The sequence below is a fragment of the Micromesistius poutassou genome (assembly GCF_964030765.1).
Source record: "Micromesistius poutassou genome assembly, contig: SCAFFOLD_4295, whole genome shotgun sequence".
Taxonomy (NCBI): Eukaryota; Metazoa; Chordata; class Actinopteri; order Gadiformes; family Gadidae; genus Micromesistius; species Micromesistius poutassou.
The window spans coordinates 1-23,034 of record NW_028180283.1 but is presented as its reverse complement, the minus strand read 5'-3'; the positions used below and the strand labels follow the sequence as shown (position 1 = coordinate 23,034).

The window sequence follows — 23,034 nt, the reverse complement described above, 5'->3', positions numbered from 1 at the left end:
AGTTAACCAACTGCATACAATTGTGCATCTTGTAAACAGGGATAATTTATATCCTCAAATTAAACCTGGCCCAGCATACCTCAGAGGCATCCACTTGTCTGGGATTTTGGACCAGAAATCTGCCAGCTCTATCTTCAATGACCAAATGTTTTGTATGTGAACATGCAGGTTCTCCAAACACTTGGCACAGAGACATATCGCCCCAGTTCGGCATCGCAGTGCGTGGCTGGGATCGCGTGTGCAGAGATCCCTGTCAACCAGTGGCCAGAGCTCATCCCACAGCTGGTGGCCAATGTTACGGACCCCTCGAGCACTGAGCACATGAAGGAGTCCACTCTGGAAGCCATCGGATATATCTGTCAGGACATAGTGAGTGTGGTCCAGTCACTGACTTTCTGTCTGGCAGTAATAATCTACTTTTGAAGAGATACCCTTCCTGCTACACTATTGAAGTTTCTCCCCAAAACAAAGTAATCTTTCATCTTGAGATGATTGAAAAATGTACATAGTTAAGACATCCTGCTATTGAAAGTCACAGCTCTTAACTGTGGTCTTGGCTCTGCTCTGAACCCTTCTCTTGTGCTTCCAGGAGCCAGAGCAGCTGCAGGACAACGCCAATCAGATCCTGACCGCCATCATCCAGGGCATGAGGAAGGAGGAGGCCAGCAACAACGTCAAATTGGCAGCAACCAATGCCCTGCTCAACTCACTGGAGTTCACTAAAGCCAACTTTGACAAGGAGGTGGGTGGATGCAAGCACCCTTTCTGAAGCTTTTCATTTTACATGGCATCCAGCAATGATGTGTGTTCGGGTCCAGGCAGTCTGGCTGTCATGTTCTTCACTTAACCCATTTTCTGTTTATATAGTGGCCTTTAATAAAATGCTACTTGGTCTTTGTGTTGCAGACGGAGCGGCACTTCATCATGCAGGTTGTGTGTGAGGCTACGCAGTGCCCTGACACCAGAGTGAGTAGCAGCTAGTGGAGTTGACCAATGATGACCTTTAACTTCTGTGTGTGTGTGTGTGTGTGTGTGTGTGTGTGTGTGTGTGTGTGTGTGTGTGTGTGTGTGTGTGTGTGTGTGTGTGTGTGTGTGTGTGTGTGTGTGTGTGTGTGTGTGTGTGTGTGTGTGGTACAGTCCAGTTTAAATTCAGGTGCTTTACATTGTCAGTGTTTCTATAGATTTTGTTGTATAATTCACCTTGGTCTTTTCTATCTATTAGTTTTATATTCTAGATCGGTGTGTTTGTTTTATAGATGGTGGGTATTCTGTAGTATTTTCATCATTGGATTTGCATTGTTTTTGTTGCTGTTGCACCTGCATTTAATAGAATATTAACCTCTAATTATATTCCAAAGTTATATGAAATATTAAACTTTGTTATACTGGTTTTGGTGGAGAAGTTTCTGGTCTAGGTAAGTGCAAGAATAGTTTGCGTTTGTGGTTTTAAAGATTTTAATGTGTACTGACTCTTCTGGTCCAGGTAAGGGTAGCGGCACTACAGAACCTGGTGAAGATCATGTCGCTGTATTACCAGTACATGGAGACCTACATGGGCCCGGCACTTTTCGCGGTAAGCTACACAACTTTTATCTGATTTATCTGAGCTGGGCTCTGGGGTTCCACTGGGTTTCTCTACAGTCTTACTTTCAACGTCTCCTCATAAATGTGAGGAAAACATTTTGCCAGTGTGGTATCACAAACATTCTGCATGTTGACAGTTGAAGCATTGGGGAGATTGGCTGCCATTTCATTGACCTTATTATGACTCAATGTTGCCTCTATCAAGTTTCATAAAGCATGTCTATATGTGGCTAATAGATTATAGGACTTCTAATTTCCACCATAATATAACCGTTGGGAATGGTTTTCCAGCCAAAGCCTGACCAACATCGCCTGCAGCCATTGTTGCAATTTTCCTCACTGTTTGACTCATCCATGTTCTTCCCGTCCACACCTCCACACCAAATCCATGTGCAGATCACCATAGAGGCCATGAAGAGTGACATAGATGAGGTAGCTCTGCAGGGGATCGAGTTCTGGTCCAACGTCTGTGACGAGGAGATGGATCTGGCCATTGAAGCCTCTGAGGTACGTAGGATCTATTTTGCAGTTTTTGGACAATTTTAATTGTTTTCGGAATATCAACGGATGGATTTCGTCAAACATCAGGGCTGTCTTATTAATTATTTTTTTCCAGGCACTTTTCACCTGACAGTCGATGGTTTGTGTAAGTAACCGGTTTTTGGGTATCCTACCTCCTGTTTGTGCTAATGGCGCATTCCTTGTCCTTTTCCAATGGCAGGCTTCAGAGCAAGGTCGCCCCCCTGAGCATACTAGTAAATTCTACGCCAAAGGGGCCTTGCAGTACCTGGTTCCCATCCTTACCCAGACCCTCACCAAACAGGTGAGCGTCATAAACTACTCACCCACCTGGGTCTTCTTTCATCTGGTTTCAGTCTCGATATTGAATTGCATGGTCTTTGTGTATCCATAGATTGACATACTAATGTCAATTTTAAAATGAAAATAAACCAATCCTCCATTACCTTCTTCTGTATCGCAACCTCTTCACAAGTCGATGAGATATAATCTTCTCCTGTTCCTCCTCCTGCTCTCAGTTCAGCGGTGTGGATTTTATGATGTCACAGAATGAACCCGGGGTCTATTTCACCCAGGAGATGTTTGGGTGGCAACGCTTCTACTGTACCCCCCCCCGCAACAGTTCATGGTAACGTAACCCTGCGTTCCTCCCCCCCCCCTCTCGTAGGACGAGAACGACGATGACGACGACTGGAACCCATGCAAGGCTGCCGGCGTGTGTCTGATGCTGCTGGCCACCTGCTGCGAGGACGACGTCGTGCCCCACGTCCTGCCCTTCATCAAGGAGCACATCAAGAACCCCGACTGGCGCTACCGGGACGCCTCCGTCATGGCTTTTGGCTCCATCCTGGAGGGCCCAGAGCTCAACCAGCTCAAGCCCCTCGTAGCTCAGGTAGCTGGTCCCTCTTGCACCTCGTCTCGAACACCGTTAAGCCCAGCGCACACATCCGTGTCGGGACTCACACTCACTAATGTTTTTGAAATTTCACGTGCAAATTACACGGGTGCTTTACGAAGCAATGGGGGAAAAAATGAAATCCAATGTTGCATTTTTGGTTACTTTGCTTTTGATTCTCTCGGTGTAGTGTCTTTCTATTTTCAACTATTTGCTATTTTGTGATTATCCCAGGCATCTCAGTGATTTGACTAGTACATTTCGTAAAGGGGCATATACGGGTTGGGCTTCTTTGTCAGGGATGCCCATATGTAGTCGCCAGGGTTTAAACCACTGTCATTCGGTTAACATTATGCCATTCCAATTTCAAAAATCACATCTTGATGAACTTTTCAATTCTTATATTAGTGTCTCCAAACAGACTCCTCAGAGACTCCTCCGTTGCTAGTTGAGAGATCCTTGTGCCTAAGACTAAACCCATACCCTCTCCTTATGACCACTGTTCGCCAGGCCATGCCCACCCTCATAGACCTGATGAAGGACCCCAGCGTGGTGGTGAGGGACACCACGGCCTGGACCGTGGGCAGGATCTGTGAGCTGCTGCCCGAGGCGGCCATCAACGACGTGTACCTGTCCCCGCTGCTGCAGTGTCTGATTGAGGGCCTGGGGGCAGAGCCAAGGGTGGCCTCCAACGTCTGCTGGGTCAGTTAGAACATGGGATGGCTGGATGGATGTTTTGCTTGATGAGTGCATAGGTGTAGATTCCTTTCAGCAGGTAACATAGCATTTGCCTAGGTTACGGCCTATTGGTTTATTGAGGAGTTTACTGAATTAAAACTTGGCATGCCTAAAAACCTGAAAGGCTGTTGGGAAACCAAAAGACATGTAAATATTGCAATCAAGGTCTAAGTCACTGGATACAAAAAATGTAATGAGCATCTTCCTGCCTCCTCTTGGTCCCAGGCCTTCTCCAGTCTTGCTGAAGCCGCCTACGAGGCCACAGACGCAGCCGAGGACCAGGAAGAGCCCAGCACTTACTGCCTCTCCTCCTCGTTTGAAATCATCGTCCAGAAACTCCTTGAAACCACAGACAGGTAGACACCTGCACACGAGTCTCACAACCAACCAGCAGCAAATTCCTTAAGCATACGTTTGATCAGTGCCTGGAAGCATTTATGCTCACTAATGCTTCTAAAGAAGCAATCCTTCTGAAGATGACAAATGAATGGTACCAAAGTAAGAAGCCTCACTCCTTTTTGTTGAAATGGCGAGTCTGCCCCCTGCCTGTCTCCTCCAGACCCGACGGCCACCAGAACAACCTGCGCTCAGCGGCCTACGAGGCCCTGATGGAGATAGTGAAGAACAGCGCCAAAGACTGTTACCCTGCCGTGCAGAAGACCACGCTGGTCATCATGGAGCGCCTGCAGCAGGTCCTTCAGATGGAGGTGAGCTCATGGGTCACTCTTGGGAAAGTTCACACCTAATTTTTGAGACCCCACTGTAAAATGTGGAGTTTGGTGGTAAAATATGTTTTCATATGAAAAAGCAGTGCACTAAACAATGAGATGAATATGGTAGCACGTTTGTATGCATGTCCTTGACCTATATTTTTGTGTACTAATTTCGCTGCTTCGTCTCAGTCGCACATCCAGAGCACCTCTGACCGAATCCAGTACAACGACCTGCAGTCTCTGCTGTGCGCCACTCTACAGGTTTGTGCGCCATACAACCACACAAAAAAATGATTTGCTGTTTTTTATATGGCCGTATACATCCCATCCCAGAAATGCTACTGGTCGACGCTAAAGACAAAACAGATGCAGGACCCATGTGGTTGGTTGAGGACGGAGCGCCATGTTGACCTGCGTGTGCCCCTTGCAGAACGTTCTCCGTAAGGTGCAGCACCAGGACGCCCTGCAGATCTCCGACGTGGTGATGGCCTCCCTGCTCCGCATGTTCCAGAGCACCGCGGGCTCCGGGGGCGTGCAGGAGGACGCGCTGATGGCCGTCTCTACTCTGGTAGAAGGTAAGCACACACTTCCTGGTCCATCGCTGGTTGTTGAGGATAGTGCGGTGTCTGACTCCCAGCAATACTGGTACTAGGGTTAGGTTTCTATACTTGAGCAAAAGGATAAAGCATCTCCTAATCATAAATGACACCGCTAAAATTGGTGGCTGTAAGTAGCGTTGTATGAAAAGCCTCTTCCTTATGACTAAATGGTTGTTGCCATCCAATTGTTCATTATAAGCAGACTACTCCACTGTAAAGGATTATAGATGAAGGAACTTCTTCACAGTATCTCTTGCCCTGACGTCAGTTCCTCCTCCTGCTCTCAGTTCAGCAGTGTGGATTTTATGATGTCACAGAATAAACTGGGTGTCCAATTCACCCGGGAGATATTTGGGGGTGGCAGTGCTGCCCCTGTAACCTCCTGGTTTTGCTGGACCCCACAAATGTATGCTGCTTGTTTAGTCTCTTAACGACGAGCTATAAAGTTCAACTAGTTGTGTTTGGCAACCCTTCTTCAAGCATACCCGCGTCCTTCTCTGCTGCATCATCCAGACACTTTTGCCACCACATCCCTTTTTAACTTAACAGTATAAACCTGAAACTCAAACTCATTTGTGGAACCTTGCTTAGAATCATACCATAACGTGCTCATACCAAATTTGAGGAAGCTCTCCAGCAAGGTCTGTGTGAGCGTTCATTACATCCATGAATCATATAGATAACCCAGCGTTGGGGTTGGCTGCCATGTACCCTGCCACTATTGCAGATCAAATAAAGGACCGGTACAAGAGTGGACTTGGCCACACCCTAATATCACATTATACGTTGTATCACAGAAAACATTGTTTCACTGGATTTAAGGCAGATATGGTTTGGGTTTTATGTATGGCATGCCAAAGGTTTTCTTAAATTATGTGTTGATTTTCTTTTTAAGGATTGACATGTGCTAATATTATTTGTTATTTATATTTACTCTTTGTCAGTTCTCGGCAGTGACTTCCAGAAATATATGGATGCCTTCAAGCCTTTCTTGGGTATTGGACTAAAGAACTACGCTGAATATCAGGTACGATATGGAGGTGGAGCACTGTTCTTGTATGCTTAGTAGGGCTGAACGATTTGGTGAAATAATCTAATTGTTATGTATTACTCCAAATGTTATGTATTATTCACTAAACAAGCAATGAATCAGTCAACGTATAAACTCTTTCCATGTGTTTAGATGAATTGATATTATAACATCTTTATTTAACTATTGAATTGTAAAAGAAAAAAAGTCAGTAACAGTAAAAAATATATTTTTGTTAATCGCGGGCTTTGCAATTTCCAAATCGCCTTCTATTACATCACAATGTTGGTTTGAATTGGATTAATCATTCAGCCCTAATGCTTAGTATGCCCTGACGTCAGTTCCTCCTCCTGCGCTCAGTTCAGCAGTGTGGATTTTATGATGTCACAGAATAAACTGGTGTCCAATTCACCCAGGAGATATTTGGGGGGTGGAAGTGCTGCCCCTGTAACCTCCTGGTTTTTCTGGACCCCACAAATGAACCCCCCCCCCTTCATAAATTAATATGATTGATGATTGATTTCCTGTGTATTTAGTTTGTCACCCACCACCAATGTAATCTACATTGTTAATCTTACGACTATCCAAAGGATTATTGATTAAATATTTCAAATTTACGAGAGGGGAATTTCTTGAATATCACAATTGTGTTGAATGCGTGACACGTTCAACACAAACGTTTTTAAAGATGGTTGTTTTGTCAGTTCAGGTGAAAAGGTCCTCTTATTTGTCCCAATGTCAGCAGTCCCCCTGGTTGTTGAGTGACACACCCTGACTCAAGCATGCAGTGTTTTTTTGCGGCAGGTGTGCCTTGCAGCGGTGGGCCTGGTGTGTGACCTGTGCAGAGCTCTGATGACCAACATCCTGCCTTTCTGTGACGAGATCATGCAGCTCCTTCTGGAGAACCTGGGGGTGAGGACCCGTCCTTCATACCATTCCCCTTTTAAATTTTTTTTATTTCTCTCCCCGTCCTCTTTTTGGACTGCATTTTTCTACTGTCCAGCTAATAAGTCTTTATCCTACTCAATGTTGAAATTGCTATTCTTGCAAAAATTGTATGCATATTTGCAGTACATAGTTGCACTACAATACAATGTTATTTGCACCGAACATGGTTATGTCTTATGTGTGTGTACTGTCATGTTAATTCTAAATGTATTACCTTCCTTACCCACACTTGAAACTACTTGGCACTTTCTGTTTGGATGTTTACTGCATTTGCCTCTACGTGTACCATCGTATCGCAAACTAGTAATTTTTATTGAATAGTTTTGTTTTGAATAGTCTATAGTAAGTCCCAAGTTTATTCAGTTTAACTTTGTATTTGTTTGCATGTCTTTGACTGCCTGTATTTGTGTTTGCCGGTGTAGAATGAGAACGTGCACCGGTCTGTGAAGCCCCAGATCCTCTCTGCATTTGGAGACATCGCTCTCGCCATTGGTGGAGAGTTCAAGAAATACCTGGAGATTGTTCTGGACACTCTCCAACAGGCTTCCCAGGCCCAGGTGGACAAGGTAATGCTTGTGGAACATGCCGTGTACAGGCACACATTGATTTATCTGTTTAATGTTAATGATTTTAATGTCGTTGTTTTTAAGCATCTGACAAAATTCAGGTGATGCAGGTCATTGACATAATGGGATTACATGGATTCATGCAAAGCACTTGGCATAATTATTTTTTTAAAACGGTTTTGCATGAAGATTATAATTGTTTCTTACTGCATAGAGTTTATGGATTTGATTGAATATGATGTTGTATAAATTATATACAAAGAAATGGTATATAAACTTTTATGAATTTTTTCTTGGATTTCATTGGAGGTGTGCTTTTCTGTGTTAATCAATGGAAAGCTGCATCAGCTTTTTTGTGCCATGTAGTAAATTGTGTGTTGGTTTGTGTTTGCAGACGGACTACGATATGGTGGATTATCTGAACGAGTTGAGGGAGGGCTGCCTGGAAGCCTACACTGGCATCATACAGGGCCTGAAGGGAGACCAGGAAAACGTTCACCGTAAGACACGCACACGCACGCACACGCACGCGTACGTCTATCTGATGTGATCTTTTAGCTGTGGTCTCTTGCATACGTGTTGTCCTGACGTCAGTTCCTCCTCCTGCTCTCAGTTCAGCAGTGTGGATTTTATGATGTCACAGAATAAGATGGTGTCTATTTCACCCAGGAGATGTTTTGGCGGCAGTGCTGCCCCCTGTAATCTCCTGGTTTTGCTGGACCCCACAAATTTATCCTGGCTGTTGATCGTGCTGTTATGCTGAAATCATCAACTTTTAATTAGTATTTTTGCCAGCTGTGACTATTTGTGTGTGAAATATACATGTTGGATTGTTATGCTAAAGATGTCCACCTGAAAGCTTCTTGGTTCTACCTGTATAGCAGCCTTGGGCGAGATATCAAAGTACAAAAATACTTTTACATGTCGTTATGGTCAATGAATATACTTTGAATTAAAGTGATCGTCCCTCTCTTTGCTCCAGCTGATGTCATGCTAGTGCAACCGCGGGTGGAGTTTATCCTGTCCTTCATCCACCACATAGCGGAGGACGAGGACCACTCTGATGGAGTGGTGGCCAACGCTGCTGGCCTCATAGGGTAAGCCGAGCATGGGCTGGTAGAACCAACCTTCGGTTGTCAAGAACCGCCACTGTCTGCTTCATACTTCAATATGACCCGGCCAGTGTTTGGTTTTGGTTATTCTTTCTGCTGGTGTTCAGCGCAGTCTCTAAAAATGCACCAAATGCGTCAGAACTTTAGTTTTGCTTTTATCCGCAAAATTTATCCTGGTGATTTAATTTGGCCAACATGGTTTTTCTACAACATTTTGTCCTGTGCCGTGGAGGCAGATTTAAGTGAGGATTTATATATCCTCCTTACTGCCTGTAGCATCCTCCACATGTTTAAAGGAAACGTGTTGTCATAGGAGGGATTCCGCTGAACAAAGTAACAAGAATGCGCTTACAAATCCAAATTAAAGTCAGCCATTTGCTCTATTGTTTCGGTAAAACATTGTACTGCTTTTTCTCCAACATCTTTGCCCTCCTTTATTTCAGTGACCTCTGCACCACGTTCGGGAAGGATGTGGCGAAGCTGGTGGAGGTGCGTCCACTCATAAACGACTTGCTGACGGAGGGCCGGCGCTCCAAGACCACCAAAACTAAGACCCTGGCCACCTGGGCCACCAAGGAGCTCCGCAAGCTCAAGAGCCAGGCCTGGTTAGTGGACACACTCAGTAATGCACACATGGCCAACCAATCATAAAGATGGTATTCTTTGTGACCCAACATTCTGTATTTTCCTACTGCGTCATCCCATTGAAAGCAATTAAGCATGATTTATTTGATTGGTACCTTTTTTGAAGATACTTTAAGGATTGTAATGGGATGGTAAAGATGTGCATGTCATCTTTCCATGTGGGTTACATTTTTTTTTTTTTTATCAAAGGTGAACTGAATGTTAAAATCCACAAAACCTGCCTTTCCTAGGTGTCAATGTTTTGGTAAACTGACTTAAAACAGGGTTGGCTGGTCTCTTTGCTGCCATCGCAGTTTTTGTAATTGGTTTGTGTTGTCAATCCCTGCACTACTGGGACCAATTTCAACCGCCAACAGACCAGCGAACCATGTTGGATATTGAAATGTTTACCAAAACATTGAAAGGCGTGGATATTATGTGGCTTTGATTCACCTCTGATAGACAAATGAACCTGCCGGGTAAGAGGTGGACATGCCTGAGGATCCTTTGCGTTTGTGTTTTTCAAAAGCCTGTTGCAACCCCAGAAGGTAGGTATGACAATACAGAGTGTTTGGTCACAAATGCGGCTAGTACGCCCTGAAAATCCTTTTAGTGTGGAGATGTGGAGTTGTGGAGATACTTGGGACAAATAATTGAGGTTCTTAATAACGCTTTACAGACCAGTTTTCTTTCTTTAGCAATTCACAAATATTCATTTTTTTTTTTGATAGTAAATTTAATTACTTTTTTTCTCCTCTTCAGATGCAATTCTTGTCAGGAAAGAGATCAACATCAGTAAACAATGAGGAAATATTGCCCCACTGGAATTACATCTTCTGTCTTTTGCGCGCGTGTGACCGGGTCAAAGCAGAAGCTAAAGTGTGCGCTGAGATGAGTGTCTGTGTGTGTGAGAGATTGAGTGAGAGAGCGAGAAAGAACGCACGAGCGCAGATCGTGTGCGCGAGAGATGACTGATATCACAACACCTTCTGAGTACAATTCCAGCGGTCGCCTGCAGACTGGCAGCGACCCTACCCCTCCCCCTCCCACCCCCTCCCCACACCTACCTTCGGACCCCCACCCATAACCACCTTCCTGACTATTGAAACTCCCTCCCCTCGACGGCCTGTGGACTGTACCATATCTGAACAAGGACTCTGAACATGACCTCCTTCCACCACTACTTTCCAGCTGACCCACCAGAAATGGCTTTCCGGCTGGGGTCACACACACACACACACAATGCCTTGACAAGCATCCCTTCTTCGACAACTGTTCTCCTCCATCCTCCATTGGACCCCCCCCCCCCCCCCCCGCTGTGTAGTCCGGCTGAGACGAATGAGCCCTCGTCCGAGACGCCAACTAACATTTTAGTGGTCTGTTTAACGTTGCTATGACGACAACGAAGATGAATGCTACAACTCCCATGTCGCCCAAACCTTTTCTTCCTCCCTGTGAGAAAAACCAAGAGACCAACTGCTAACAAGGGAAAGGAATTCTTTGGAATTGAAGCAACAACAAAAAAAAAGAACTTAACTGTAAATCAAACGGGAGGATTAATCCGATCTGTTCAGACTAAAGTGGCGCTCTTGACTGATGTGTTGAATACTTAACATTTAACTTTTCTTGATATTATTTTATTATTTTTCTCTCTGCACTTCTTCCAAAAGCCGATGTGGTCGTGGACTTAAAATGACCCACCCCCCCCCCCCCCCCACACACACACACACACAGTTGAAGCATGGTGCCTAGATTTAGTTTTTTTTTTTTCTTTTCTCTTGCGAGAAAAAAATAGGATGTGGGGATGGACAGAGGGAATGGCCCTCTAGACTCTCCTCTTCCTGCTCTTGGAAAGCAGGTTCCTGCCCTACTGTAACTGCCACATCATTCCCAGCACCACCATCTCTGCCACCTACCAAGTCTGGGCTGGTAGAAAAACAAATAATGACCACAATAATCCCAGTTTGTGGCAGACGAGGATGGGGCTCTGTAGATGTAAGGTTGGGCGAGGAGCCAAGGGGAGCTAGCTTCTTGATTTTTCTAAACCCTCCCCCTCCACAAGTAACAAATAGATAAACAAAAATATAATCTCAATACGAACCTATGGAGGCAGGAGATCCTGTAGAGCATCAATGCTGGTCTGGCTGCTTTTCTACCCTGAATCGCAGGCTGGAGTCCTGTCGTACCGGCGTCTTAATGGACACAGACATCCCACTTTAGCTCCGTTCGCTTCTACTGTATATGAAAAAAAATAAATAAAAAAAACACCCCCACCTGCATGTGGGTCTCCTTCCTCCACCCTGAGGCTTTTGGTTTAGTTTTGCTTTCACTGGCACTCTCGGTTGCTTCTCTTAACCGTTTCGGCTTTGGCAGTCTGAGCCGGTGTGATGTCAGAGCTCGCTGCACCTTAAGCAGGTGGGCCTAAAAGCACTTGTGAGGATTTTTGTAATGAAGTGAAGTAGTGGGTGGAGGGGTGCGGCGGTTTCTCTTAAAGACTAACTTTTACCAAAAAAAAAGTTAGAAAATATCTCCTTGTGTACTTATGCCTGAGATAGCGCTTCAGAGGAGAGTGCCAAATTAGTGGGACTAGTTTAGTGAATATTGCCCTATTGGGGCTGGCTGTGTGGACAGGTGGGATATTATTATATGCACCTTCCATGGGGAAGATATTCAGTCAGCTGTAAATCCTTGCTGTTCCTGATCCACAAATGATCAACCAGTTGACCAGAATAGGACCTGTGCTTAGATAGTCCAAGTCCCTGCTGGTGTATTTTTATTTTTTTTTTATTATTTTCGCTGCACTTGTTTTGGGAAAGGGGCACTTACCAATATCCTCGTTTCGAAAAAAAAAATACAGAATTGAAGACGTTTGTATAAGGTTATATTTTTCCATTGCTATGAGAAATAAAAACAATAAAATGATATTAAACATTCCCCAAGAAGTTCTGGTGATTTGGTTTATTTGTCCGTACAGGTAAACAAGTCGTCTCGCCTATGAAGTCTGGGCTAAAAAAAAAGCAGACTTCATATTGGAAATTTGACCTGTAAAATTTCTGTACTGATCATCTTGAAACAATTTTGTAATCGTTATCGAAAGCCATATATACAGGCTTTTGACAACTCTTGAAAGTTGCATTTTAGAACCTGCATAATGGGGTTCTTAATGGTACCATTGGTTGACGCATACTATGCGGAAAGGGGTGTACTGACTGTCTAAAATACTTTATTGTAACTGTCCGGTTTATCAAAGCATGCACGCGGTTGTTTTGTCACGGCTGGGGACCAATTCACTTTCACAAGTTCATTCAAAAAGTCTCCACGGATTGGAATTGAACTTAACATATGACCTGCCTACACAATTAAAGGGAACATGGCCTCAAATTGAAGTTGGATTATTCAAAACCGAAAGTTAACTCAGTCCTACCTTGAACGCTGGATTTGAATTGGTTAACTGAACTCTTTCAATCTGCAAAACTGCATTTGGTTCAGACAATGAACATGGGAACTAAAATGTGAATTGTGAATCAAGCCAATCTGCTTTTTAATTTCATATTGAACATTAGTGAACTAATAAAAGTCTATATTGTACTGAACGCTGTTGTTCTTTCTTGCATTTGGCTAATCAATGGGGTATAGTCTGCATGGGTAGTAGTCGGATATAATCTGTTGGGATAGGTGTTGAATAGGATCTATTATCCAGTATTTCAGTGGAGATTAATGGGTGTGGTATTATTAACTAGGCCTACAGCAAGCGTATTGTGCACCTGATCAGGTCAGGAGGAGGGGACGAAGTGCTGACTCAACTGCCGCGATTCAGGAAGAATGTTCACAAAACCATTCAAAAGTCCTAGGAAACATGGAAAATGACATGGGCAATTATATAATGCTTTTAACTAATATGATTTATTAAACAATCTCAATTCAAAATGTGTCATGACTTTGAAATACCTATAGGCAATTCTTCGCATGAGGAGTTATTTTACATAATGAACGTATTTATCAACTATTTGTATGAAATAATCTGTCCGTAGATAGACGGACGTCACTCAAAGCTCTCATCCCCTGAACAACATGTGCCTCCAGTCCAGACAGAACTCCTCAAAGAGTCAAGGGCATTATCACGTTAAGGGACAACTTGCCAGTGCTGCAAAGGAGCGTCACTTCTGTCAGACTTCTCACTGTGACCCCCTCATTTCTTAGACATTTAGAGACCTAGATCATGTCCTCTTTGGCTTCATTCTAAAGCATGATCATGAAGCACTGACCATATACAAAACTATGGGCCATTGTTAAAACATCACCTGACAGGGCACACACGTATTATAAGAGCATCTCATTGTTTCATTTGTTCCCCTGATATGCATGTCGGTGTACCAGTCACATGAGATTGCTGACGTAAGAAAAATATATTTGATGATTCATTAAGCTTTTTTAAATAGGCTCATAGACGTCCTTTATGTATAAAGTGACCGCCTAATGATTCACAACCCAACTACTAACACGAATAGAGAGAGGCGCTTACGCTCACCGGGAAATTGATAATACTGGAAACAATTAGTGTGAAGGCAGCTGAAAAAAAGTAAAGGTTAGGGTCACCATCATTTCCAGAGCTACAAATGGGGTCAAGGGCTGAAAGAGGTTGGTGTGTGTGTGTGTGTGTGTGTGTGTGTGTGTGTGTGTGTGTGTGTGTGTGTGTGTGTGTGTGTGTGTGTGTGTGTGTGTGTGTGTGTGTGTGTGTGTGTGTGTGTGTGTGTGAGAGAGAGAGAGAGAGAGAGAGAGAGAGAGAGAGAGAGAGAGAGAGAGAGAGAGAGAGAGAGAGAGAGAGAGAGAGAGAGAGAGAGAGAGAGAGAGAGAGAGAGAGAAATCTGGCTGGTGGTAAACGGAAGTGAGACAGCGCAGCGGGTGGGGTTTCTGACGAGATGGACTTAGGTGTCCTGGGTGTCGGAGGAAACATTGAGCGCGCACACGAACCTGGCTTATTATCAATCAGCAAAAACAACAACGATGATTGATGTAACCGTTGCGCAGCCGCCTAGCGCGCGCCATCCATTCCATCCATGTTGTCTATAAGAAGAGGATGCATCAGTAGGAGGCTAACGCTAGCCAGCGACACATCAGCGGTGGTTTTTTTTCACATGAATGTCCGTTTTCTCCTGACGTTGGGTTGTGCTGCTCCTACAACGCTGAGTACCTCATTGTCACTGTGGACGGATCGGGAACTTTAAATGGCTGTCTCACGGTACACTACCTAGCTAGTGTCACTAGCTAATGTTAGCTAGGAGAATGGTGTGTTTGCAGCAAGCTAGCTACTTAGCTGTTTATTTATATCAATGTTATGTAAGGACGGAGACCGTTTTAGCCTAGCTAGCTATACGGAACCACTAAAGTGAGAATAATGAATAACGCGCAACAAGATATGTCTCCGGATTTCGTCTTGATGCGCCTGGTGTCGGCGGCCGAGTATGACCGCTTGGACGAGCCCGATAATTTGTTGTCTGGAGGCGGGGGGTTCGGTCCTGTCAAAGCAGTGTTGGGTCATCACGGCAACAATATCAACACCGGGTTTGATCTGGACCGTAATAGCCCGTCGACAGGCCTCGGCTCAGACTCGCCGCATTACAGTTCACCGCTCCCTGGGAAAGGCGAGATGGACAGCGGGATGGGATTGGGTCAAACAACACCAGGGTCCGAGGAGCCGCTAACTTCTCCTCCATCAGGCACTGGAGACTTCTCCGTGGCTGCTCAGCATTTCGTGGACTACCCTGTATCCCACGCACACGGCGCTGGGTCCAACGGCTCGCGAGCGCAGCTGATGGTTTTTCAGAACTTGCTTCGGTCGAGTGACGGGATCCTAGAATGCGGGCTAGAGCAGCCTCCCCCTGGGTTTATCCACAACTCGGTTCCTGGTGGCGGCGGGGACGCGGAAAAACGGAGACAACCGCATTTGGAATCAGGAAGTGTCGGCGTACCAGGTAGCACAACAACAAACAGCCAGTGTCTATTATCCTTACCACCGGTGAGTGGGAGAGAAAACACACACTGCATCTCCTCTGCAGAAGACTGCACGCAGCAGCAACACCACCTCCAGTGGCACCCAGCTCTGAAACTATCCAAGGTACCGTCGGACAGCTCCCAGGACCCACAGCAGGGGGTCCAGGCACTAGAATCTGACACAGGTTCCGTTTTGTGCCATCGACATCGCCTACTACTAACTGACCGCCTCTCTAAGTGGCCCCCATGCTTGTTGGACCAGAGCCTACACTTGAGTCTTTTGGACCCCATGAAGAACTGCACTGTTGGTGGGGATGATCCTGTCCTGGCCTTGGCACGACACCTCGGCCAGCTTGGGCACCATGCGGAGCTGAAGGAGGGGGGGATTCAACGAGAGGACCTGGTGCTGCCCCTCACTCGGTGCTCATGTCACGGCGTGTTGACCTCAGCTACTGGGGGCATGGGCCCTGGCGAGGACCCCAGCGAGACCAGCGATGCTCTCTTGGTTCTCGAGGGTCTGGGGTCTGAGGAGGTGGGCAGGCTGGGTGACCAGGGGGGAGAGGGGGAGCGAGGTGTTGGCGGAACGGATGAAGGAACAGCCGGTGGGGAGGGAGCAGGCTCTGTGTTCTCCAGTGGGACTCTCAGTGGTTTGATGCAGCAGGTCCACAGACTGGCGGAGGAGGCTGGGGTGTGTACCGATCAGAGCTGCCGTCAGTCCCTGGCTGGACTGGGTGCAGCAGTGTCGTTACCTCCCTCTGCCACCCACCTCACAGACCACCGTCCGACCTCCAACGGCATCTCCACGCCCTCCCAGTACACACCAATCCTGCCGCAGGCTCCGGAGGCTGCAGCGGCTCTCGCTGGGCTTAATGTCTTGCCGAACGTCCTGCACTCCTCTAGCACTAACCAAGGCCAGCGGCCTCAGCATCAGCACCAATCTCGCTCCCAGCCCCAGAGCCGGGCCACCACCCCGAAGCTCGGCATCGCCTCTGGGGGAGCGGGGCGGTCGGCCTCGCCGCTGGTCGTCCTGGAAGGGGAGGTCGGGAGGAGAGGAGCAGAGGGAGAGAAGACTCACCGGGGGAAGTCAAGGAAGGGGGGGTCCTTAAAGGTGCGTCTCAGCAAGCTATTCCGAACCAAGAGTTCCAGCGGGGGTTCGGGGGGGCTTCTGGACAAGAGGCCCTCCCTGGCGTCATCCACCTCGTCTGGCGGGAGCCTGCTCGATGTGTGGGGGTCGAGCTCCAGCAACACTGAACAAGACAGCTCAAGGTAAGAGGGTGTGAGCAGCTGTGTGAGAGTAAGCAGGCCAGTTTGGTCACCTTTCTATACAAGTACTATAGTATAAACAGCCTCATATGTTTTATCCTGTGATTACGCCATGTGTCATTTTAAGCAGGAGACACCAATAAATGTGATAGACTCAAACACATTTTCAGCAAGTTCCCGAACATTTTCAGGTCAATATTTTTTTAGGCAAGATGGACTCCCTGATCTCATCAGGAAAGAGATCCCCTGATTGATCAGAAATGAACCGGCAGCAGATTCTAAAATTGAAATTATCTTGTACATACGCAGGTGGGCGCAGACAACTTGAAATCAAGTGGTGTGAGCAGCTTCCGTGACTCTAGGTCATAGAGGTCCTCAACCTTGGCTGGTACACTTAGTAACAGCGCCAAGGGATTCCTGGGGCAACTAAAAGAAGAGTACAGCAGTGGCCCCCTGAACTTCCAAGTTCATCCTACAGTAGTGTGTGCAGGTCTGTCTCTGAGCAGGCTGAGGCAGCACTTCTGAGGGTTGAACAAGTGGGCAGAGAGGAAGGGCCATGTGCTATTTTTTTTTATCTTTCCTAAAACCGGCTCTTGTTGACGCCAACAGATGCTGCCACACATTCTTTATACTGGGAATGTTAACCATTGATTGATTATCTTTGCTGTATAGGTCTATTGATTGTTGGAATGAAGCCATCCATTGTGGAGAGTGTGTCGTCAGGCGTCATTTTAACAGCGCTGCAGAGCTGACTCTTGTCCTCAGTTGTGTTAGAGTCTTTGGACGCCAGTTTAGAGTAATCGGGTACATTTTGAAAATGTTGGGGGGGGAAAAAGAATATGCACCTAAAAAAAGCAGCAGATTAAGAGGAAATTCTGATAACCGACAATAATTTTAAAAGATTGAAGGCAAAAAAAACATCCCCCTGCCCTCAGCCGCTCGCACCAAACACTGTCCAATCTATACAGATCAGGAAGCCTGTTTTTTCTTTAGATTTTTCCTGGCTGGCATGTACCAAACTAGCCCTGAATGGTTGTTGTTTTGGCTGGCGAGTCAAAAATGTTTAGACAGTATAGGATTTAGTTATTTTCACAGAACATTTGATTTCCAGATAGCTTGATGTTATGAATAATTTGATAATTTTTACTTTCAGAAATATTGTCTACTTCTCTGTTAATTGATTCCCTCACAAAGTGAATCCTTGGCAAGCCAGCCGTAGAGCCTTTCTTAACGTTGTCATGGCAATGAGAATCAGTGCAGTGCAGGAGAGCAAAAAAACCTTGATGCCGTTACTATGGCAAGAGGACCATAGGACACATTCATTTAGCGGACAAGACGGCCATTGGCCATCCTCGTGCATCTCATCCAACCAGCAATCCAACATCCTAACCAAAGAAACACATACAACATTCAACCCTCAGGACTGATCGTTGAACCTTTCACAGAGACTCTATTCAGAGAGCCATCATCGTAGGACAAACACATGATGGTTCTGCTCCCTTCTATGTGCTCAGGTAGTGGACTTCTCTTGTCTAGTGTATTCTACTCCCCTTGCCATGGTACATACAAGTAGCAGACCCATAATTAGTTTTATGTGCACCACCTGTGTGCCGTCGTCCTACAGGGAAGCCTCTGTGAAGAGTCTGTTGGTAAATGGAGACTTTCAGTTTCGGGCACACCAGTATGTTTTTTGATGCAGTGATCTCAGCTGTGAAGTGACACCGTTGACCTCAACAGGATCGCCAATGAGTGAATTACAGTTTTAGTGTGGCCTACCAGTTCAAGTGAAACGCTCCGCCTGACGGAGACAAATTAGTTTATCGGTCGGAAGCTGGTGTCGTCGCCCAAGGACACCTTGGGACTGCAGGTCACCCGTGTATTTGTGTCTGACCTGTTTTTCCAAAGGGACGGGCAGTAATTCAATCTGGGCAGCTCTCCTGCTTGATGTTTCAACGACGTGAGGCTAAGGTGTCATGCTTTCATAACGCCAGTTTTCTGTAGATTTCATCTTTTGTAATGACGTGAAAGATTGCTGGCATGTGGAGGCAGGAAAAGTGTTGGGTAGCGACTAGGGATGGGCATTTCAGAAATGTCCTTGATTGATCAGCGATAAAATTAATGATAAATTATCGATTTAATCGTTATTTTTCTATAGGTTATATAAAAAATTGTAGAAAATTCAAAATACTGCATCTTTTTCTCAATGATATCTTTGCAGTTCTTGTAAAAGAACAATGCGCTCTTAAACACAGGAAACAATTCAACAAAATCTGTATTCCAATTCCAATAACAACCAAGGAACAGCCAAGCAACGGCTTGGTTCTTAACGATCATTGAACGATCATCGATTAATCATGCCCATCCCTAGCAGCGACTGTGTAGCGTCTACCACTCTTCTGTGCTGCAAGCTGTTTGAGCTTTGTATCGAGTGGATAGTGAGACTCAATTTTGATGTTGATCAATCAATCGAGTTGCCAGATCCAAAACAATGCTAGCTTTGTGTGTTTTTAAAATGATTAGTTAATCCTTGAATAATAACCCCCCCCCCCCCCCCCCCCCCCCCAAAAAAAAAAAAATTGTAATGAAAGGCATTATCTGGCGTTTGACATCGGCAGAGACCTTTATATATTTTTGCTCATAATTAGTTATTTATGTTGTAATGGTATCCATATGGCGCTTGCCTATTTGTCTGGGTGTTTTACAAGCTAAAAGCCTATTTTGTTCTCCTCTTTCCTTCCTTACCTCTCCATTATGTCATATCACACTGAAAGTGTGTCCTATCAGTTACATCAGTGACCAGGGGGAGTTTGCTTTATATAGCCTTCATAGTGTTTCCTGTGATGCTAGGTGTCTTTGCATGAAGGTTGTGGCTATTGTTGGAAACTGCTATTTGTACTGCTTGTAAACAACCTTTACTCATTGTTTATTTTCTCTCTCTCTCTGTCTTGGTCTCCCTCTTCCTCTCTCACTGTGGCATTGCCTCTCTATCACCCCCCACATCCTAGACTGCAGGTCTCCAGGCCCAATAGTGCCTTCTCACCGGTGCCCTTTAGTCCTCCCTTCACCGGTAAGTTATGTGTATGTGTGTGTCTCAAAGAGGTCTCTAGATATGCCATTCGACTCGATGGACTAGGCCTGGGCAATATGGCTGAAAGACATATCACGATATAACTTGGATCAAATTGATCGATATCGATAACTATTGATAATTGTAATGACCTAAAAAGACTAGGAATTACCATGCTGGATTTAAACACTTCTGTTTAACACTTAATATGACCTTCCACTGTTCTTCAATGATAAATACTCCAATGTCGATACAACAATAAAAAACACTAAAATATTGTAAATAAGTATGGAACCGTGTTCGTTTAACAAACCCAGCTGCTAGATTCGATGGTCCAGTCTCTTATCGATATATATTATGTATATGTTTTATATTGATATTGATCAAAAGTCTATCACGATATAATAATTTATTGTTTTATTGCCCAGGCCTATGATGGACCATTCCAGACACAGAAGTTCAGATTGCAGACAATAGTTTAAACTAGGAGTGTACGGTATAAACAGTATGGAAAGTGAATTTGTGCTATGGTATGGATTTTGACGTTACTGTGAGACCAGTAGACAGTGTTGTGTGTTACAATTTAGCATTTAGCAAAAAAAAAAGTGATTTAGCATTTTTTTTCTATGCAGTTTTGCTGCCTAAGCAGTATTTTACCCCTTCAGAAGCATTTATATCGAAATTTTAAGATAAAATACCGTGATATAATACCGTTACCATCTATGCCTCAAATCATACCGTGATATACATTTTAGTCCATACCGTACCGCCCTAGTTTAAGCTAATAATTTCAACGACAAAAAAAACAGTAAACTTCTCATTTTCCAACTTACTCCTCAACTTCTCCCTGTTTCTCAATTCATCAATTGTCTCGCTCTTTATTGCTTGCTTTGAAATAAGTCGGCTGCGGGGCTGAGACCGAAGAATTTGCAGACAAACTTGTTTTATACTCAATGCGGTTTCAGTTTGATCACTCACATATAGCCCTTAATCACCGGTACAGTCTCAAAGGGCTTAACAGGCCATATATTTATGACGTGTGGTCTCCTTAGAGACGGGGAGATTTTGTCCAAATAAATTACACCCGCCTGGCTTTCCTCACCGATCACACACCAGGTTTGCATCTTCATCTGAGTAGATTTTGGCCTCTTATTTAATTTTGGAGGTTCAAGAAATGCTGATGAAGACGTTTTGGCGAGTCTTATGGTTTCTCAACGAGGACATTCTGGATTTGAATAAATTTGCATCGCTTATTTCTACCTGCCAGAGGGATGATTTTGTTGTGAATTTACCCCAGACATGTACGTGGCTTACACCCAATGACAGCTGTCAACAGTTTTGTTCTCTGTAACTGGTGTCATTTTGTGTGGGCACAGGCACAGACCACTTCCTTTTCCGCTGCCCGAGCTGCCTTATGATCTGCGACTGGTTGTCTTATCAGGGTTCTTTTGCCTGTGCACTGATTGTGCAGAACATGTGCATTGATACCAGTGAGGTCAAGCATGCTGTAGAATTCAACACAGGCCATCTGTGTGTTCCACCTTTCACCGGCTAGCCCATGTGGTCCACAATGTTAAAGCCTACTTTTGTTTTATGGTAGTATAGGGAATGGTCTGGGTCAGTTTTAGCTGGGTAGCCTACTGTCCTCAATCCATATTTTTGGTGCACTGTGTAGGGATGCATTTTAATTTGCCTTTGCCTGGGAAATTGTACATTCAGTGGTTGAAAATTGTTGTCTTTTCAGTGCCTAAACCTAAACAATAAGTTGTCTTGCCTAAACCTAACCAAGTACTTAAACTCTAAATACTAGGTCTAAAGAAAACACAAACCCTGACCTCCTGTGAGTAGGTCTTGTGCTTTGCTCTGAAGGCAAATTTCTCCGGTGGGCTTTCTGATAAGATTTGACACGTGACCAACAAAAGGAAAACTATAGTTTTGCTTCATTCTAAATCGGTCAGTCAGATTATTTTGTTTTATTTTTTTCAAGATTTTCCTATGGATTTGGGGGTGGGGGGGTTGATCAAAACAAAAGAGGCTCATTTCACTCATCAGCACATGTCCACTTTTCTGAAGCAAAGTAGTGAAAGATGACATGATCATACCTAAACTTATTATATAACTTAAATTATATCACCCATAATAATTCAATGAATGCAAGTCAAACAGTCTTAAATGTCTGAATTTGCAGCATGTATTCATAACTAGCTGGATTAGCCATTTAGTAGTATAACCCGTTTTTACTGAGTTTTACATAATGTGTAATTTGTTTAATTATACCTATATCTTGATCTTGAGTTGATTTTGTATTTGTCAAAGGCTGTCAAGTGTCTACCACTGACTTTTAGTGCAGTACAATTCACCATCTACTGGCATCTTGGTGTCACTACAACAAAAAACAGTCAAAGCTTTCAAAAGGGGCCGTGGCGGTCAAAGGTATTTCATTGGTGCTGTTGCTTCTAGTGTTAAGCTACAGTTAACACAGGTCTTTTCCCCCTGTCCTTCTCTACTCTCTTTGTCTCCTTTCCTCCCATTGCTCTCTCTTCTATTCTGGGTGCGTTTTGGTCACGCGTTGTCGTGCGCCCAGGTGAGACGGTGTCTCTTGTGGATGTGGACATTTCCCGGAGGGGGCTCAACTCTTTGCACCCCCCGACCCCACCCCCTCCTCCCAGACGGAGCCTCAGTTTGCTGGGTACACTTCTTTCCACTTTCTCCCTTTCTTTCTCCCTTTCCCTCCCCCTACCCTTCTGTATCTGTATGGACATTTCTCTCTCGGTCTGTGTTACTGTTTGATGTATTTTATTGACTGTTCTGTTTGTGTATTATTTTGTCTTTCAAGACCGGTGATAATCCTGCATGATTTACTCTTATTTCCCATTCACATAAAGACCAAACAAACACACCTATTGTTTTTATGTTTTAGTAAGGGTAGATGTTCATTGAGACGACATTAACAATGTGTCTTCTGTTCCAGATGATTTTAATGGACCTCCACAACAGCAGCAGCAACCAGGAGGCCCCTTCCTGGAGCGCAACATGGGGGTTTCGCTACAGTCGCTCCCACCCCGGCCTCTGGCCCTCCCTCCGTCCATCAACACCATCCAGCACAGCCTCAGCCTCAATGGTGAGACTCACACACAGACATTCACACTCAGTCAGTGTTAGGAAAAGTTGCTTTAGTTTACTAGTGCTGGCACAGTTTGTGCTACCTGTGAGCCAATTATGCACTTACAGATCCCTGCCCCCACCAAATTTTAGATTGTAAGTGTAGTCTGATTTGTTTGTCTAAAATTTAGATCCAATTTATTTATTTCATGTTGCTGCAGAATTCCAGGTCATGTAGATCGTCTGAAGATTTCTCTTTGTTTGATGTAAAAGGTTCCTCTTG

At 44.8% G+C, this 23,034-nt stretch overlaps 2 protein-coding genes and 3 non-coding genes across 5 annotated transcripts; all 5 read left to right on the top strand.

Moving 5' to 3' along the window:
• Nucleotides 1–162: 162 nt before the first annotated feature.
• On the top strand, nucleotides 163–12,262 carry LOC311370947 (importin subunit beta-1-like; the record flags this gene model as incomplete). Its single annotated transcript, XM_084489221.1, has 19 exons — nucleotides 163–369; nucleotides 590–742; nucleotides 907–966; nucleotides 1,484–1,573; nucleotides 1,981–2,091; nucleotides 2,306–2,407; nucleotides 2,771–2,995; nucleotides 3,509–3,700; nucleotides 3,962–4,092; nucleotides 4,296–4,443; nucleotides 4,639–4,710; nucleotides 4,880–5,024; nucleotides 5,993–6,075; nucleotides 6,883–6,990; nucleotides 7,449–7,592; nucleotides 7,987–8,092; nucleotides 8,575–8,689; nucleotides 9,148–9,309; nucleotides 10,091–12,262. Coding segments are annotated over 19 exons (2,355 nt in total). The 3' UTR covers nucleotides 10,092–12,262.
• Nucleotides 5,308–5,454, top strand: LOC311370950 (small nucleolar RNA SNORA79). Its single transcript, XR_014640939.1, has one exon. It is a non-coding gene; the product is annotated as a small nucleolar RNA SNORA79 (small nucleolar RNA).
• Nucleotides 6,411–6,557, top strand: LOC311370951 (small nucleolar RNA SNORA79). The gene has a single exon (XR_014640940.1). It is a non-coding gene; the product is annotated as a small nucleolar RNA SNORA79 (small nucleolar RNA).
• On the top strand, nucleotides 8,178–8,322 carry LOC311370949 (small nucleolar RNA SNORA79). Its single transcript, XR_014640938.1, has one exon. It is a non-coding gene; the product is annotated as a small nucleolar RNA SNORA79 (small nucleolar RNA).
• A 1,976-nt stretch (nucleotides 12,263–14,238) lies between the features above and the next one.
• LOC311370948 (uncharacterized protein) lies at nucleotides 14,239–22,770 on the top strand (the record flags this gene model as incomplete). Its single annotated transcript, XM_084489222.1, has 4 exons — nucleotides 14,239–16,585; nucleotides 19,588–19,649; nucleotides 22,234–22,338; nucleotides 22,621–22,770. Coding segments are annotated over exons 1-4 (2,179 nt in total), but the record flags the coding sequence as incomplete, so codon positions are not given.
• Nucleotides 22,771–23,034: the final 264 nt, after the last annotated feature.